The sequence below is a fragment of the Polypterus senegalus genome, chromosome 2 (assembly GCF_016835505.1).
Source record: "Polypterus senegalus isolate Bchr_013 chromosome 2, ASM1683550v1, whole genome shotgun sequence".
NCBI lineage: Eukaryota > Metazoa > Chordata > Cladistia > Polypteriformes > Polypteridae > Polypterus > Polypterus senegalus.
The window spans coordinates 76333746-76349959 of record NC_053155.1 but is presented as its reverse complement, the minus strand read 5'-3'; the positions used below and the strand labels follow the sequence as shown (position 1 = coordinate 76349959).

General features: G+C 37.8%; 1 protein-coding gene across 1 annotated transcript; it reads right to left on the bottom strand.

The window, feature by feature from the left end:
• Positions 1–4049: 4049 nt before the first annotated feature.
• Positions 4050–15625, bottom strand: cnga4 (cyclic nucleotide gated channel subunit alpha 4). Its single transcript, XM_039746237.1, has 4 exons — positions 15543–15625; positions 9387–9493; positions 4731–5726; positions 4050–4426 (listed from the first exon to the last, which is right to left on the bottom strand). Exons 1-4 carry the CDS (start codon positions 15608–15610, stop codon positions 4050–4052), a joined length of 1548 nt encoding a protein of 515 aa, XP_039602171.1. The 5' UTR covers positions 15611–15625.
• Between the last annotated feature and the right edge of the window lie 589 nt (positions 15626–16214).

The window sequence follows — 16214 nt, the reverse complement described above, 5'->3', positions numbered from 1 at the left end:
TTGCTATCTGGATGGGCGGGGGAGAGGACTGATATGAATGCATTTTATGTATGACTGGTATGTAAATCATGCATTGTAATGCAAATCATAATATTCATAAAAACATCACAAGAAATGTTTCAATTTACTGCATATAGTTTTCATTTAAAAGGTTTAGTTGTAAATGTCACTGTGCATTGCATCAAAGTAATCCTATTTCATTTATATGAGCTCTTCACTGCGAAAACCTAACAGCAATCAACTAAAATACAGTAAAAATGAGATACAAGCAGTAATAAATACATTTATATAAAAATATTTATTCAGGGATTATTTCATTGAATGTATGTTTCACTTTTTAAATTTGTGTTTAGTACAGTATATCATTTTACATCTGCTTAGCTACAACTTTAGTTTTTTACACTGAAGCAAGATGATAGTACCTGCATGTCACATTTTCATAATATAGATTACTAATCATAAAAATAAAAAGATATCAACAACATTTTTAGAGCCATCCTAAACTTCCCTCTACAGAGACTTCTCACAGACCTTATGGTGCCACCCTAAACTTAGCTGGTCTCACACCCAGATCCACAAGTCACTAACTTTTTAAGCTCCTTCTTGGGGTGAGAAGGGTTTCCATTGTATCATCGGGGCAGTGCTTCTTATACTCAGTCCCATGGACCCTCTGTGGCTGCAGGTTTTTGTTTCAGGCAACTTGTGTTTCTAATTGGACTCATAGCCTAATTAAGAAAGCTGTCATATCCCAGTTTCCATGTTTTGGGGTCTATGTAAAAACTACAAAACTAAAGTAAGTTTTTATTAGAATGTACCATGCATTTATGTATGTTACATGCAGATAATTGTATTTGTTTTCCTTTATTCTTAAGATATTTACCATCATCATGATTTTCATTCTGCTTTTCCATGTTCTGGTTATTTAATCCATTATTTGCTACAATATATTATTTGCACATTAGTGGACCTGGCACTGAAGCAGTTGCAAACTTTCAGCATTCAGTGGCATTTTTCCAGGTGTCTGCTCTGTTGATTGTTAATTCTCATTATTAGGATACAATTAAGGCAGCAAAATACACAGAAAAAGACAAATTAATTAAAAAAAACAAGAGTTAAGCATTTAAAACTATGGCAAACAGATGCATTTTTCTAAATGTCTTAAATAAATACAAAAATCACACTGCTACGCTTTTCTGAATGCAGAAGAAATAAAGGAAAAAAATAAAAGATTTGAGCCTGAGGTTAAATGGCTCACTGATTGTGAAACTGGTTGGGACAAAAACCTGCAGCCACAGGGGGTCCCCAGGACCACTGGATAGAGCAACCCTGAAGCATTGAATTATTTTAGGCTTTAGCCACAAGCACTCCCAAAATTGAAACCCAAAATTAGAGGCAAACTCCTGCATGGTACAAGTTTTTTGGCTGATTTTAAACACATTACCATGGAGAATAAAAGGAATACATGTCATAAGAATCCCATTTCATGAAGCATAATGCTTACTTTTTAAATTGAGAAATGCCAGTCTACTTCCACCAACCTAAATGATGACAGACTCATTCAAAATTCAAAACCTTAAGTCTCTGACTACATATACCTTTGTAAATTTTTAATTATAAAGGTTTTAGTGACATAAACTATTTTTTACTCTAATATGTCATAGATGTTTTATTTACATAACACTGACAAAAGAAATAAGCTTTTGATATCAATGCCCTTGAAATGAACAGTAACATGATGGGACGATACTTCTACTTTAAAATGGACAAGTCTTTATGGGAAGGAAGACCATGTCATGTCAAAAATAGAAAAAGTGAGCCGGTTACAACTCCACTGCAAATCATTTGTCAACTCTACACTCTGTGCCACACACAGACCAGAGACAAAGACATACCAAAACATGAAAAGGCCATTCATATTAGCACGTATTGGGGTGACATACCAGCTAAAGAGGTAAGACCAGAGGCAGAAAACAGAATCAGGGTTTCTAAACCACTAAGAACAACATTTATAATAGGTGCACTAAATGCTGGAGCTTAGAATTAGATACATTACCTGAACCTGCTCAGAACCCCAGAACCCAAAACCCTAAAAAACAATTTATGCTCTGTATATGTTTCTCTTTATTTTGTCCCTTACCTGAAGATAAGTAAGTACAATTGATATAATTTGACCCATACTAATATATTCATTTGTGGCAAATTAATAACTTAAAATCAATACTTTTTTGTGGTCCATGATCCCAATGTAACTGCTTTCAGTGCATGTATATGTATACATACATGTAAATTCCAGAAAAATATATCTGTGTTTTATTGGTTAATTTGAAATAAAGTCTGTCTCGAGACTATAAAAGGCTTAGGAGCACTCTATGTAACTCGGGTGTACATCTATGAACGACAGGTAGTCAACCCGCTGCTGTGCTTGAAAAATATGCTTCTTACTTCGCTTTTGAAGAAGGCACATGAATGGTGTCAGGACCCCAATGTAGGCATTTTGCTGTTCATATTTGTAAGTAAAAGCAGTCATTAAAAGTTAGTTCCTTCAAGTCTGTGGATGTGTTATCTCAGCTGTGAGGTCTTGTGGCTTATAATATTTACGTAGAACTGCAATGTTTAAGGAACAGATGTCTTTGGGTATGTGAAGCCCCTCCTAAATACAAACTTGTTTCTCTGTCTGCTACACAACCCTGAATTGAGTTAGCAGGTCTGATAATTTTATATTATGAATATCAATTCCTGCATGGGTTTGTGCTCACATCCTATATTATTAATTGTCATTTCCATAATGAAACGTAAAAGCAGTTACATTAAATACAGGGTGGTCCAGATCTAATTATGCAATTTTCATTATGCTATAACTTATTAAGTTTATTACATAGAGAATTCACAACTGAATGGAGGACAAGTGGGACATTACATGAAAAATCAGTGAATTAGTTCAATGTAAGTCCATTTTTGTTTGTTACAAGATATTTCGAACAATTCTTTTGTCTTGCATTGTTTTCCTGCATTGCATTAAAAGTTGCATAATTAGATCGCAACCATCCTATATATACTCAGCAAAAAAAGAAACGTCCCTTTTCAGGACTGTGTATTTCAACAATAATGTTTTAAAAACCCAAATAACTTTACAGATCTTCATTGTAAAGGGTTTAAACAATGTTTTCCATGCATGTTCAATTAACCATAATCAATTAATTAACATGCACCTGTGGAATGGTCGTTAAGACCTTAACAGCTTACAGAAAGTAGGCATTTAAGGTCACAGTTCTAAAACGCAGGACACTAAAGAGACTTGTCTACCGACTGTGAAAAACACCCAAAGAAAGATGCCCAGGGTCCCTGCTCATCTGCGTGAACGTGCATTAGGCATGCTGCAGGGAGGCATGAGGACTGCTGATGTGGCTAGGGCAATAAATTGCCATGTCCGCACTGTGAGACGCCTAAGACAGAGCTACAGGGAGACAGGAAGGACAGCTGATCATCCTCGCAGTGGAAGAGCCCGGATCTCAATCCCATTGAGCACGTCTGGGACCTGTTGGATCGCAGGGTGAGGGCTAGGGCCATTCCCCCCAGAAATGTCCAGAAACTTGCTGGTGCCTTGGTGGAAGAGTGGGGTAACATCTCACAGCAAGAACTGACAAATCTGGTCCAGTCCATGAGGAGGAGATGCACTGCAGTACTTCAAGTAGCTGGTGGCCACACCAGATACTGACTGGTACTTTTGATTTTGAGCCTCCCTTCATTCAGGGACACATTGTGAAACATTTTTAGTTTATGTCTTATGGTGTTGACTCTTTTAGTGTTCATACAAATATTTACACATTAAGTTTACTGAAAGTAAAAACGGTTGAAAGTCAGAGGACGTTTCTTTTTTTGCCGAGTATATAAATGATGCATGAATATAACTACTAGCATGAAACAAAACTAACACTATAAAGACTCTAGTAGGCTGAGATTGTATTGTAGGCCCACTGTCTGCCTGATTACATGTTTGGTTTTGTGTTCTGCTGTATCACACCACTAAACTCCATCTGTTCTGTTCATCTTTACTTCACTTCTTCACATGATGCCTGCCAATGATTTATATCATTCTCTAAACTTTCAACTCTCATTTTTAACTTGTCTGTACTGGATGCCATTTCTGCCACCATTCTAGCCAGTTTTGTCTGCAGGGAGTCTAGACTGTCTTCAATCCTTTTAATTCTGGAATTCATCTGCTCCTCTTTGCTCTCTAATCCCCCAGCCAGGTTTTCATCTAGCTTGCCCATCTTTATAAGGATTTGTTTCCCTTTTTCTTCCAGGATCCTCTTGGCTTCAGGGTATTCAGTCAAGACCCCCTTGAGGTCTTCTTTGGACAAACAGAAAAGGTCAGAGTGACCAATACTTTTAATATTGGCTGTCCTTCTATTCCCAGATGTGTTTCCTAAAGGTGTATTCAGGAAAAAATACAAGTTATTCATAAAAGTGACATGAAAAACTTAAGAATACTAATGTTTGAAACTGCATAATGCTAAATGAGAAGTAAAGTATGAATTTAACACATAGAATAGCACTGGGACAAAACAGTTATGTTCTACAGAATTACAAAAATATAGTAATAATTATTCTAAGTAAATTTTCATATAACAATTTTAAAAAGAGTAATCATTCTATATAGTAAAATAGATATTTGGGAATATCTTCACCTAAAAAAAGGAATGTGTGAGATTCCAACTTTCACAAATTACCTTTAATGTTTAGAATGCTGATCTCTCCAAAGAAATTCCCTTCACCAAGGACTGCAAATTCAGTAACTCCATCATCAGCAACCACTGCCAGTTTCCCTTCCTTGATAATGTACATTTCATGGCCAACATCACCCTTTTTACAGACATATTCTCCAGGACTAAACACCTGGGGTTTCAGTTTTAACACAAGTTCTTCTAGCAGGCTCATCTCGCAATTCTGAAAAATGGTCACTTTGCTTAGTGTCCCTAGATGGACACTTACAGCAACTTCAGCTCTCAGTCTCTCAGGCAGAGTTTTGAGGATTTCATTCTCTTTGGTCATCTTTTTGTTAATGTAAAGGTGCTGGTACCAGTTATTCACCCTCTTCTGGAGATCTTTATTTACCTTATGATTTTTAAAGTAGCTCTTAACTAGCTCATGATTTGGAAAGAATGCTTTCTCTGCATTGTTTAGATTGGAGATGACATGACCAATGTTACCCACAACAGAGGCAAAGGCAAGAACAGCAATGAGAAAGTCCACCATCATGAACATGAATTCTTCCTCTCTCTCTGGTTTAGGGGTATCTCCAACAGTGGTTAAAATCAGTGTAGAGAAAAAGAAGCTATAGATGTATTGTCTATACTCAGTAGCAAAATCTGGATCTGACATGTTAGGGTATACCCAATCATCTTCTCCAAAGCCAATTGTACTAGACAGAGCAAAATAAAAGCAGGCATTCCAGTGGATTAAAACAAAGACATACAACATCAGCTTGCACAGACGGAAAGTGTTGGGATATGATGTGCGCGTCTCTATGCGATCAAATGCCTCAAAAAGCCGATAGACCCGAACAAAGCGGTTAATTCTCACAATCGGATAATGAATTCCTAGATAGAAGTACAGAAGATCTGTTGGTAAGATGGATAAAACATCATATTTAAACTCTGAGGAGCGGATATAGTTTTGAGACAAGCGAGATTGCTCTTGAACCAAAATGCCTTGTTCCAAAAATCCTGAAACGAGAGACAAACCAAATATTCTATCAGATTGAACATACTGTATTACAGTGAATTAGAAAATACTTTATTGGCGATTAAAATACTGTTTGTTATTCATACTTAGACTTAAAGGAATACTCCATTCAAGAATATATAATGCCACAAAGGGGCACCACTGAGCACTAAACCCCAGACACAAGTAGACCTAACACAGTTCCATGTTTAAATAAAAGTTATTTTATTGATACCTACCTTCTCCAGTAGACACAGCCACAAAACAGAAATACAATCAATTCTCTGTGCTGTTCCTTCTCCTTATGCTCCTCCAGGTGAGTGTCAATCACCTCCTTCTGACTCCCTTATAAAGATGAGGCGGCTTCTTTTATCTTGGACCCAGGAGCATTTCAGGTGACATAGCATGAGTCGGTGGAAGCATTTCTGGGTCATGGGAATGCTCTCCGAAACAGGGACGTCATCTGCTGGCAGCCCCTCTGGCGGCAACCTGGGAGCCCAACAGGTCTGTTCTACACAATTATAGCTCCTATACAACGCTGCTGTTGTCCAATCTGGAACCATACTAGAGAAGCACTGCCACCTATCGTACTGGAGGAAGAGAAATGCCTTTGTGTGTGCTGGACTTATGCCTGGTGTATGTCTGTATCGGGTTAGGGGAACTGGTTTACCTCCTTGTGGGTTTTATATATATATATATTTCTCTATACATAAAAAAATATCCTGGAATGTAAAAGCCAGGCGACGAGATGTGATCTTTTCAGAAGTTCTCAAAAGACATTTTAAAGACCCGCAAGAAAACAAAGATGAGTGTCTCGCTGGGACCGTAAACATGAGACTTGGTGCCAAGAGATTGTCCCAGGGCAGTCTCGCGGGGATGTGCAACATAACAGTCTTGCAAGACACGCCCTTCTTATCAATTAAGAGCTCGAACAGCAAGCAAAACAGTCACTCATGTAAGGGCACGTGGCACACAGAGAGCCTGTGCTCTCAGCAAAGAAGAAAGAACAGCACGGAGAAAAGAGAGACATATGCAGAGTAAGGTACAGAATATGAAAGCAGTTCACAGTCGAAAGTATTTTAGTGTCCCAGCCAAGCTGAAGCCTTTTTTGTTTTAAGTGACTGTTAGGTCTGTTCGAGGGAGGGCAGAGTACAGCATGGCAGACTGATAGCTGAGTGTTGATTGATGCGGTAAAGGGGAGGCGAGACCCGTGGGAGGAAAGGTTGGAGAGGGTGCTACAAAGTTGTGTTTGGGGTTACGCAGTCGGTAATTGTCTAAGCAGCACTTTTGTGACACTTTATTACGTCAGTCGCTACAGTATCAAAAAAAAAAAAAGATAACACAGATCGCATTGACGCACACAAAAATAAATGAGTTTAAGTCAGAGAATTTCAAAAACGGGGTTTAACTCTCATGCATTTATTGGTTACTTTGCAAAACAATTATTCACTGCTGATGATGTGGATAGTTTTGTCTGTGCTGAAATTCCAAACAGAGAAACCTTTTCTACATTATGGTACAAAAGTCATTAAACACAAGTCTCACAGACCTCATTTAAAAGATTTAGCATATTTTGTTACACGAAAGATTCCAAATATTGTTTTTACAGAAGTTCTGAAATGACAGTGAAACTAATGAAATAGCAACAATTCAAAGACAAAAAAATCTTACAAGTGTGTTTCCAGAAAACCAAACACGGGGGTTGAGATAGCTTGGTAGCTGGTCTGCTGCATATTCCTACTGTGTAACACTGGTACCTGCATGCTGACACTATGTTAAACAGTAAACCAAAGGCAATGTAACACAATTGCAATTCAAAAACACCCTCTTAGACAGTATTTCAATAGGAAACAAGCACGCTCTTAAATTACCCTCTACGGGATAAGCAGCAGGTTTTCAGACTTACCATATAATGTGTTTGTCAAAACAATGTTTAGCACATTTAAAGCCAAGTGCTGACCTGTCCTTTTGCTCAGTCTCTTATCCTCTTCCTCCAGACTGCATCTACCCCAGCTTCAGAGCTGCTGAACCTGCTCGATGAATGAGGCTTTGTGTTCTTTTAATCTGAAGAAGGGAGCTTTAATCTGTCTGCTTGTGCACTGAAGAAACACCTCTATTTGGAATAAAGTCTTGAGACTATTCCTGCCTTCTCAGCAATAAAGGTATTCTTTCCTTGGAAATCTTTCTGTCTCTCATGCAACTCAGTGATATAATATATAAGTGAAAGACCTGTGCGTGTATGGAGCAAACCGCTCTGCTCACATTTAACCACAGCCCCTAGATGGAACATGCATGTACTTTTAAAATTTTTTGGTGCTTGCATGCCGCCGTGCACCAACAGCATTGTGCTAAAGACACAGATAAAGAGACACAACGTCAAACCAAAGTAAATGCTATGGCGAAACACCTTAGCCATGGACAACAAGGTTTGAAGTTTTCACAAAAACATTGTTTATATGGAGTTATTTTCTCAAGACAAAGATTAATTAGGACTCATATGCCAGCGATACGGCTAAGATATGGTATTGCTAGTGTCTTCTTATGAAAGCCAGGGGGGCAGCAAGTACAGGTGGGGCCACGTCCTGGGCACTTGGTAAATCTTAAGAGTTAGCAGACATCTCTGCTAACTTCACAAAAATAATAAAACTGCTAGGGAGATTTTGGGTTGTTTTTTGTTCCAAAGACCACATGCAGCTAATATATATTGTGGTGTATGGCCGGCTGTTCATCCCGGCCAATACCCCCAAGTCGCCAGGTGGAGCCCTCCCTTGAGTATGGAAGTCCCCCAAAGACCAGCAGGGCATCATGGACATTGGAGTTTTTATACACAACCCTGCTGGATACCATGGGGACCACTAGGAGATGCTGCAGGGGGGAACAGTGTTTATTTACCCTACGCCCCTGAAGTACGTCCGAGTCACATCGACAAGGGGAATGACGTACTTCCAGGGTGAAGAAAAGGACTTGTACCTGACCCAGAAGTGATAAAGAATCACATGGACTGGGCATTGGGAACACTTCTGGGTCAGGGAATATAAAAGGACTGTGGGAGCTCCCAGACGGCGAGCTGAGCTGGGTGGAAGGGTGGCAACGCGTCTGGGAGTGGTGGAGAGTTTATTGATTTGTGATTGGCGATTTATATGAGTATTGTGGAGGAGAGGGTGCTTTGTGCATTGTTGCATAAAAATAAAGTCAACTTTTGGACTTTTACCTGGTATCTGGAGTCTTGGACAGGGGATCAAGGGAGCGATAGCGCCCCCAATCTGTCACAATATATATCTATGTCATGTCCAAATCTATCAAATGATGGAATTTTAGTGACATGTCGATTCGTTCAGGAGTAGTTTAACCTGAGGTTATTTTTTACAGACTTTTAATAGAAGGTAAAAGGCTCTGTAATTTTTAGATGTTAAAGCACACTCTGTAAAAAGTTAACTGACATAAGAGATTTGGACGTGACTATAATTAGAGATGTCATCAGGTAAGAATTACTCCACTTCCTGATGTTAAACTAAACCCATCCAAAAAGGACAAATTTCCACCCCTACTATTAGGTATGTTTGTATTTAGTTTTCACAAGGATTGATAGTTCTGGAAAAAAATGTGTGTGTGATGTCATTATCTTTATTAAGTAAAATTATTTAGTAAAAACACTGTCTCACCTGTTTTAAATCTGATCACCATATCAAAAATGTAGAACAAATCACACAAATAGTCCAGGGTTAGCCATACACTCAAATAGCTGTTCTCAATATCTGTGAAGACGGTCCTAGAACACAAAAGAAGATTAAAATCGTCACATCATTAACGGTACTTGTCTTATATTTTCCCCAGATTTTTGCAAAATGTTAAGAGTGCTACCCAGTGGCAGATATTCATTAAAGAGCACCACGGCCTAGTTTCAGTTCGTAAGATATAGAACTTTTTTATTGTAAAAATAATACTTGTAAATTGTGAAGTCTGGGGGTTCAATTGCAGCACATTTGAATACAGGGCAAAATCAAACAAGTTATACATTCAAAAACACATTAACAAAGAGGGTCATAATGACAAGGACAACCCAAATAAAGCAGTGCAAGGCCAGAATAACCAAATCAACCGTCTTCCCCAGACTTTGAACTCACAACTGTAGTATCTTTTTACCCTTAGACCTCTCATGCAGATCTGAAAATTAAGTAAAAGGCATGAATGCAATTGCTATCCTGTTTTGCGCCCCCTAATGGAATTAGGATTTAAAAACAGTAGAAGAGTAAGAAAAAAGGAAAGCAAGCAATATCAGACTGCATTTATAATAGCAGTACCTTTCATTGTATGGTTCTCAAATATAATATGAATCACCATTTTTGAACTGTTCTTAATCTGTAAACAAATTAACAATACATTACATTAACATTCAAAGTCCAGTTAATGCAATCCAAGGTCATGGATGGAGGATGAAGTCTGAAAGGCCATCCTGGATGGATCAAACTTATAATACAAAATTTTGATTATTCATCAGGTACACTATAATAATGGATAAGTATAGTTACAACTCACATTTCCACTCTAATTCTGCTTCAACCTCAAATTTCCTTTGAAGATGCACATGTCAGAAATGAGCTTGTGTCAGTCTGATACTGACCATGACACTCTGGTTTACATATAACAGCAGACCTAAGGCAAAAATTGTATGCTGTTTTCAAAAATGATGAGAGCACTTAGAGCACTGAATGATACCCAAGTTACTTAACAATGACTAGAGTTAGGAGTGTGCTCTACAAACATGCATGTCGAGGTCTCTAGTCTCAGTCCTGAAAGTCTGTCTGATTTTGTTCTGACATGTTTTATAAGAAGTCAATTTTTGCTCTTGGTGGATTTTCACATTAATGTGCTAACTATGCCAGCTCTCTATTTGTAGTCTCAAAAAGCACTAGTGGTTCAGGAGGAGAGGAGGACCTGCTAATGTGAAGTGGTAAGGTAGAGAAATTTTAGCATGACTGGGATGAGAGTTTACATCTGGGGTCTTCTGAAAACTTTGTTTGAAACAGAAGAAGGAGTAAGAGGAGGATGGGGAGGACGAAGAAAAGGAAGCTCCAATCGATAAATAGAGAAAGAAAAGAAGAAGAAAAGAATGCAATTAAAGTTTTATCAAAAAGACTGGATAAGATGAGGTAGATGGGAATAAGAGGGATTTGCCACGCAGCTGATGAGGAGATATTACTCCTATTAAATTAGCCTGCTGGAATAAAAATATGATGGGGAATGTGAGACTAACTAAAAATATTTAATAAGTGGAAAGGCTGTTTTTTATAAGTAAAAAATAAAATAAATATTGAAAGTTTGTGGAACAGGTACAAACTGGATTCCAAAAAAGTTGGGACACTAAACAAATTGTGAATAAAAACTGAATGCAATGACGTGGAGATGGCAAATGTCAATATTTTATTTGTAATATAACGTATATGACAGATCAAACGTTTAATCCGAGTAAATGTATCATCTTAAAGGAAAAATATGTTGATTCAAAATTTCACGGTGTCAACAAATCCCAAAAAAGTTGGGACAAGTCGCAATAAGAGGCTGGAAAAAGTAAATTTGAGCATAACGAAGAGCTGGAAGACCAATAAACACTAATTAGGTCAATTGGCAACATGATTGGGTATAAACGGTGTAGGCACAAAAATGTAGCGTACACTGGTTTCCACGCTCACATTGTAATGTATAAAAACTAAACTTGGCATAAAGCCACGCACATTCTCACGCCAGCTCAGTCCATTGCGTATGCTATGCAAGTTTTTGTCTCGGGTTTGCAAACTGGCGGCTCCCTGCGTCAAAGTAGTGCTACTCTCCCTGTGTGGTTTACCTTTATTTTTTAGATTTTCTTCCCTGACACAGCTTTAATAAATACACTGAAATTAACCGCATATCATTTATAAATTTAAGGCATCTGATTGTAATCAGTCTGTAACAATATAATGGTGTACAGAATGACCAAACTGTTCCACAGCCATGGCTGCTTTAGTATTGTTAGAAGACATTGCAAATGAAAGGATCAGAAAAGAATGCATATTCAGAGATCATACTGATTTCTTGGCACATGATGATGACTGGCTTCTTAGTCCTTTTCGATTTCCAAGAGCTATCCTCTTGGCGCTGTGTGCTGAACTGGCACCGGCTTTACAAAGGCATACTTTGAGGAATTGTGCTCTACTTCCTCCTTTGCAAGTTCTGATCACTCTTGGGGTTTTAATCACAGTAGCTTTTCAACAAGAACTTGCTGACCAATCGGGTATTTCTCAGTCATCACTGAGTCGTACTGTGCCAGCTGTATAGGATGGTATTATCTGCTTGTCATCCAGATAGATAAGATTTCTTTACATTGCGGTTGAACTGGAAAACATAAAGTGCAATTTGCAGCAATGTCCAGTTTTCCAAATGTAACTGGAGCTGTCAACTGCGTGCACATAGCTATTGAAACGACGCTGGAGTTACATCAACTAGGAATGAATCACCAAAAGAATGAGCTGGCATTACATTATTATTATTATTATTATTATTATTATTATTATTATTGTTATTATTATTATTATTATTATATAGCTGGAGGGCCTGTAAAAACAGCAGCTCCACACAGTCTTGGGTGCCTTTTCCAACTAGTGCGGCAAAAGGCAAACAGTCCTTTTAAGTATAGCGAGTCACCAGAAAAGAGCGATTTAAATAACAGAGAATCGATCTGTTGTGGCACTCAGTGCTAATGCTACACTATAAAGGCACCTTCAGAAAATGAATTTGGTTATGTCAATAGAAAGCTTTTACACTCTATTAACGTGCTGCTCTATAGAGCATAGAAAATGTGTTGTATTGTGCATTGGACAGCTTTACAACTTTATTTGAATGTAATTAGCAGAATGTATAAACAGGTAATCAGGTGCAGCACTTATTTTTTAACCAATTCAATTTGTAGTTAATATCACATAGTACAGCCCTTATATTCTAAGTTAATTGGCCACATCTCTTATAGCATCCACTGTTGCATTTTATGACTCCAGAACAACGTCTCTCAGCACACAGCCAGGTCTCCTGGTGGTTTCCGAGGCACAGGTGTGTGTGCAGCAGCACCATCAATGCATGGATTTGTGTCCTCAGCACAGGGGTCAGCTATTGTCTGAAACAGTATAGATGGTGGGCCGAGACCTCCTTTTCACATCAGTTTTGATATCTGAGCACATTTTTTTTTTAATCCAGGGAGTTTGTGACTTTCTGAAATTGAACTTTTTAGTGTCTCCGCCACTCTATATCACTACATCAATTTTCTTTTGTTGTTTATACCATTGCTTAAGCCAACAAATAGTACATTTATCTTTGCCTCCACTTCATATTCACTGAAATTCTTTTTTTTTCATGTGTTTTTGACATTGTCTTTTAACAAAGCACTGCAAGAAGGGGGGCTATTTATATTGATTTGCATATTAAAATATGTGAAATTCTGGGATACGTTGGGGTGGGGCTGTAGGCCATACATCCACAAGTCCATATACCATCAACTGTGATCCATTTTCACTATCTGAACTTGCATAGGCCCCAAACGATGACCTGAAAAACAGAAAATCTGTTGGCATTGACAATTATTTGCGCTAAAATTCTTAAATTCAGCTTTTCTGAATCAGCAGAATGACTGATCAATATGTGTAATCTAGCTTGGCACACAAAGACAATCCCAGTTGACTGGATGAAAGGCATTATTGTCAAACTCCTCAAGAAAAGAGACCCATATGACTGCAATAACTGGAGAGGCATTACATTCTATCTGTCCCAGGAAAAGTCTTTAGGAAAATTATTCTTAATAGACTCAAAGAATATGTTGCTTCAGTCCTCCAAGCTGACTTTAGGCCATGGCCATCCTGCACCAACCAAATATAAACAGAATTCTAGAGCAGATATTGGTCCATTGGTTTCCTACCCTGCTGACCTTCATCAACTTTGAAAAGGCATTTGATAGCCTTGGTCGTGAGGCATTATGGAAAATACTTGCCTTTTATTGCATCCCACCCAAATTCAAAGCTTGTACTATAGGAGTGAATGTTATATTAAAATAGACCAGGGTATGACATAATGGTTTCAGGTGGTTACAGGAGTGAAACAAGGATGTGTGTTATCCCCTGTTCTGTTCAGCCTTGCCATAAACTGATTAATGGGAAAGGGCTACAATGGGTAGAACTCAGCCAATTAGAGTTGTTGGAATTTGCCGACGATGTTGTTATAATCAGGGCTAATGTACAGAGGGTACAGGACAAGATTAACCCCTTATCAGTCACCAGGAAGTAACTAGGATTGCTCATCTTGACCAAAAAAATTAAATTGATGTAAATAAACACTTCAGGCTCCTCCTTACACATCAACGGTAAACACGTGGACAACGTTCAAGAGTTCATTATCTTGTCGACTTGCTTACCTGCAATATAACACTTTGGACAAGATCAAGACACATATTGGCAAGACATCCTCTACCATGAGCAACTTGAGGAAAATTTGGGACAACAAGCAGCTCTCCATATACACCAAGATGAAACTATATAAGAGTGTTACTATCCCTTTTCTTTTATATGAAGCTGAGACATGGTCATTCAGGAAGGCACAACACGCTAAACTGGGTGGCTTAGATTCACATTGCCAATGAAGAATCATGCACATGCAATGGCAAGAAATGACCACTATGAAAATAGTCCGGTCACGAGCTGCCCAGTTGTCTCAAACTACAGAAAAGATGGTTTGGCCATCTAATTTGTATGAACAACAGCTGATTACCCAAACAAGCTATGCAGTGCAACCTTCCTGGAAAATGGCAACCACACAGGCCAAAGATGACCTGAGTGCAAAACAATAGTAAACACTATCACTTACTGGGAATGAATTGGACAGAAGCACAGTCACTGGCACTTGCCAATTCTGCTTGGCATTATTATATTCCTGCCCTATGTACCATGGGGCACAAAAGAGAACAATGCCACCATGTTAGAGACAGGATGCTAGGACATTAGGCCACACTGTTGTGAAGTAGGTCCTAGAGGTTACATGTCATTGTATCACTAGCACAACTTTTTAAAAAGCTGGTGCCACATGTGCCTAATCATCCAAGATTTGTATTTGTGAATGAAGAACATTTGTGTTATAATTAGTTTACTGGTTACAGCATTTTTTTACATCTTGTGTTTTATGGCTTTGGTTACATGTACCCTTTTTGGGCTTACTGCTCTGTTCTCTGACAGTGACTCTGACTAGAGGTACTGAGCATTATTTAATAATTTTATTGTAAGTTATGACCCCTGCATGAATTGTGACTTCTCTGAGTCCATTTTCTCTCAAAACTATTGTCGCCATTTTCAAGCAGTACAGATAAGGCCAAATTTAATAGCATGTGCCTTGAGTCAATAGTAAGGAGTAGAAAACTGCTTCTGTTATGTAGAGGTTTAATAAAATCAGTGATAGATTATGGTTGCCAGGTATGTGGGGTTACTAGTAAAGAGAGAAAAAAATGTTAAAATGTTATTTCATGCCGAAAAGGAAAGAAGGATAAAGACGCAACATTTTAGCTCCCTAGTAAAAGTGGTTGCAATTGCTGGATTCTATTTGATGACGAGCCTCAAGATTATTTACTACATCTTTGGTATCTTCTCTTGTCTTAACTTTATTGACAAAATGTGGTGAATTGAAATAAACACTCATCATACATTACAATGACATTTGATAGAAATAGAATAGCTACATAGAATTTAACAGAACATGATATCAGTAGTAGATACAATAGCTAGTACACTTTATGTTTAAGTAAATAAACATACCTGCAAATAATGATAACCCAGTTGTAGAGTACAGGCACAATCATAATCTGTATCCATGTATAATACATATTTCCAGATGGATCCACTATACAATTCTTCCAGCTTAACAAAAAATAAAATGAAAAAAAAACAATGCTGTAAATTGATTATTTATTGAATAACAAGTCTTTTTATAATAGCTTGGAAACAGGAAACTCAGGATTGGAACATTACAAAGTTTGCATACTCTTAGCAAAATTGTTCAACATGGCACTTATATGCTGTTTGTTATGACAGGGAAGAAAGGTTTTAAATTCTCATGAAATCCAAGATATCCTGCTTACAACAGCTGTACCTTAAGGAGAGTTCTTATGCCTGATTAAACATTTTAGTCAGAGCTTTTAAAGAAACGTTTCATATGTTGTATAGTGGACAGGCTTTAAGAACTGATAAAAGCAGAAAAATAGAAACCGTTCATAGGGTTGTAGTGGTAAAATGACAAATTTATATCAATCAGGACAGATAAGACTTTAGGAAATATACTCCATATACTGTACCTGTGAGAAGAATGTATGACAAAAACAACATGTTTATAAAATGATAACATTACCTTCATGCAACTGGGACAAAATACAGCATTATTCTGAAAGATATTCCATCCATTCATCCATTATCCAACCCGCTATAACCTAA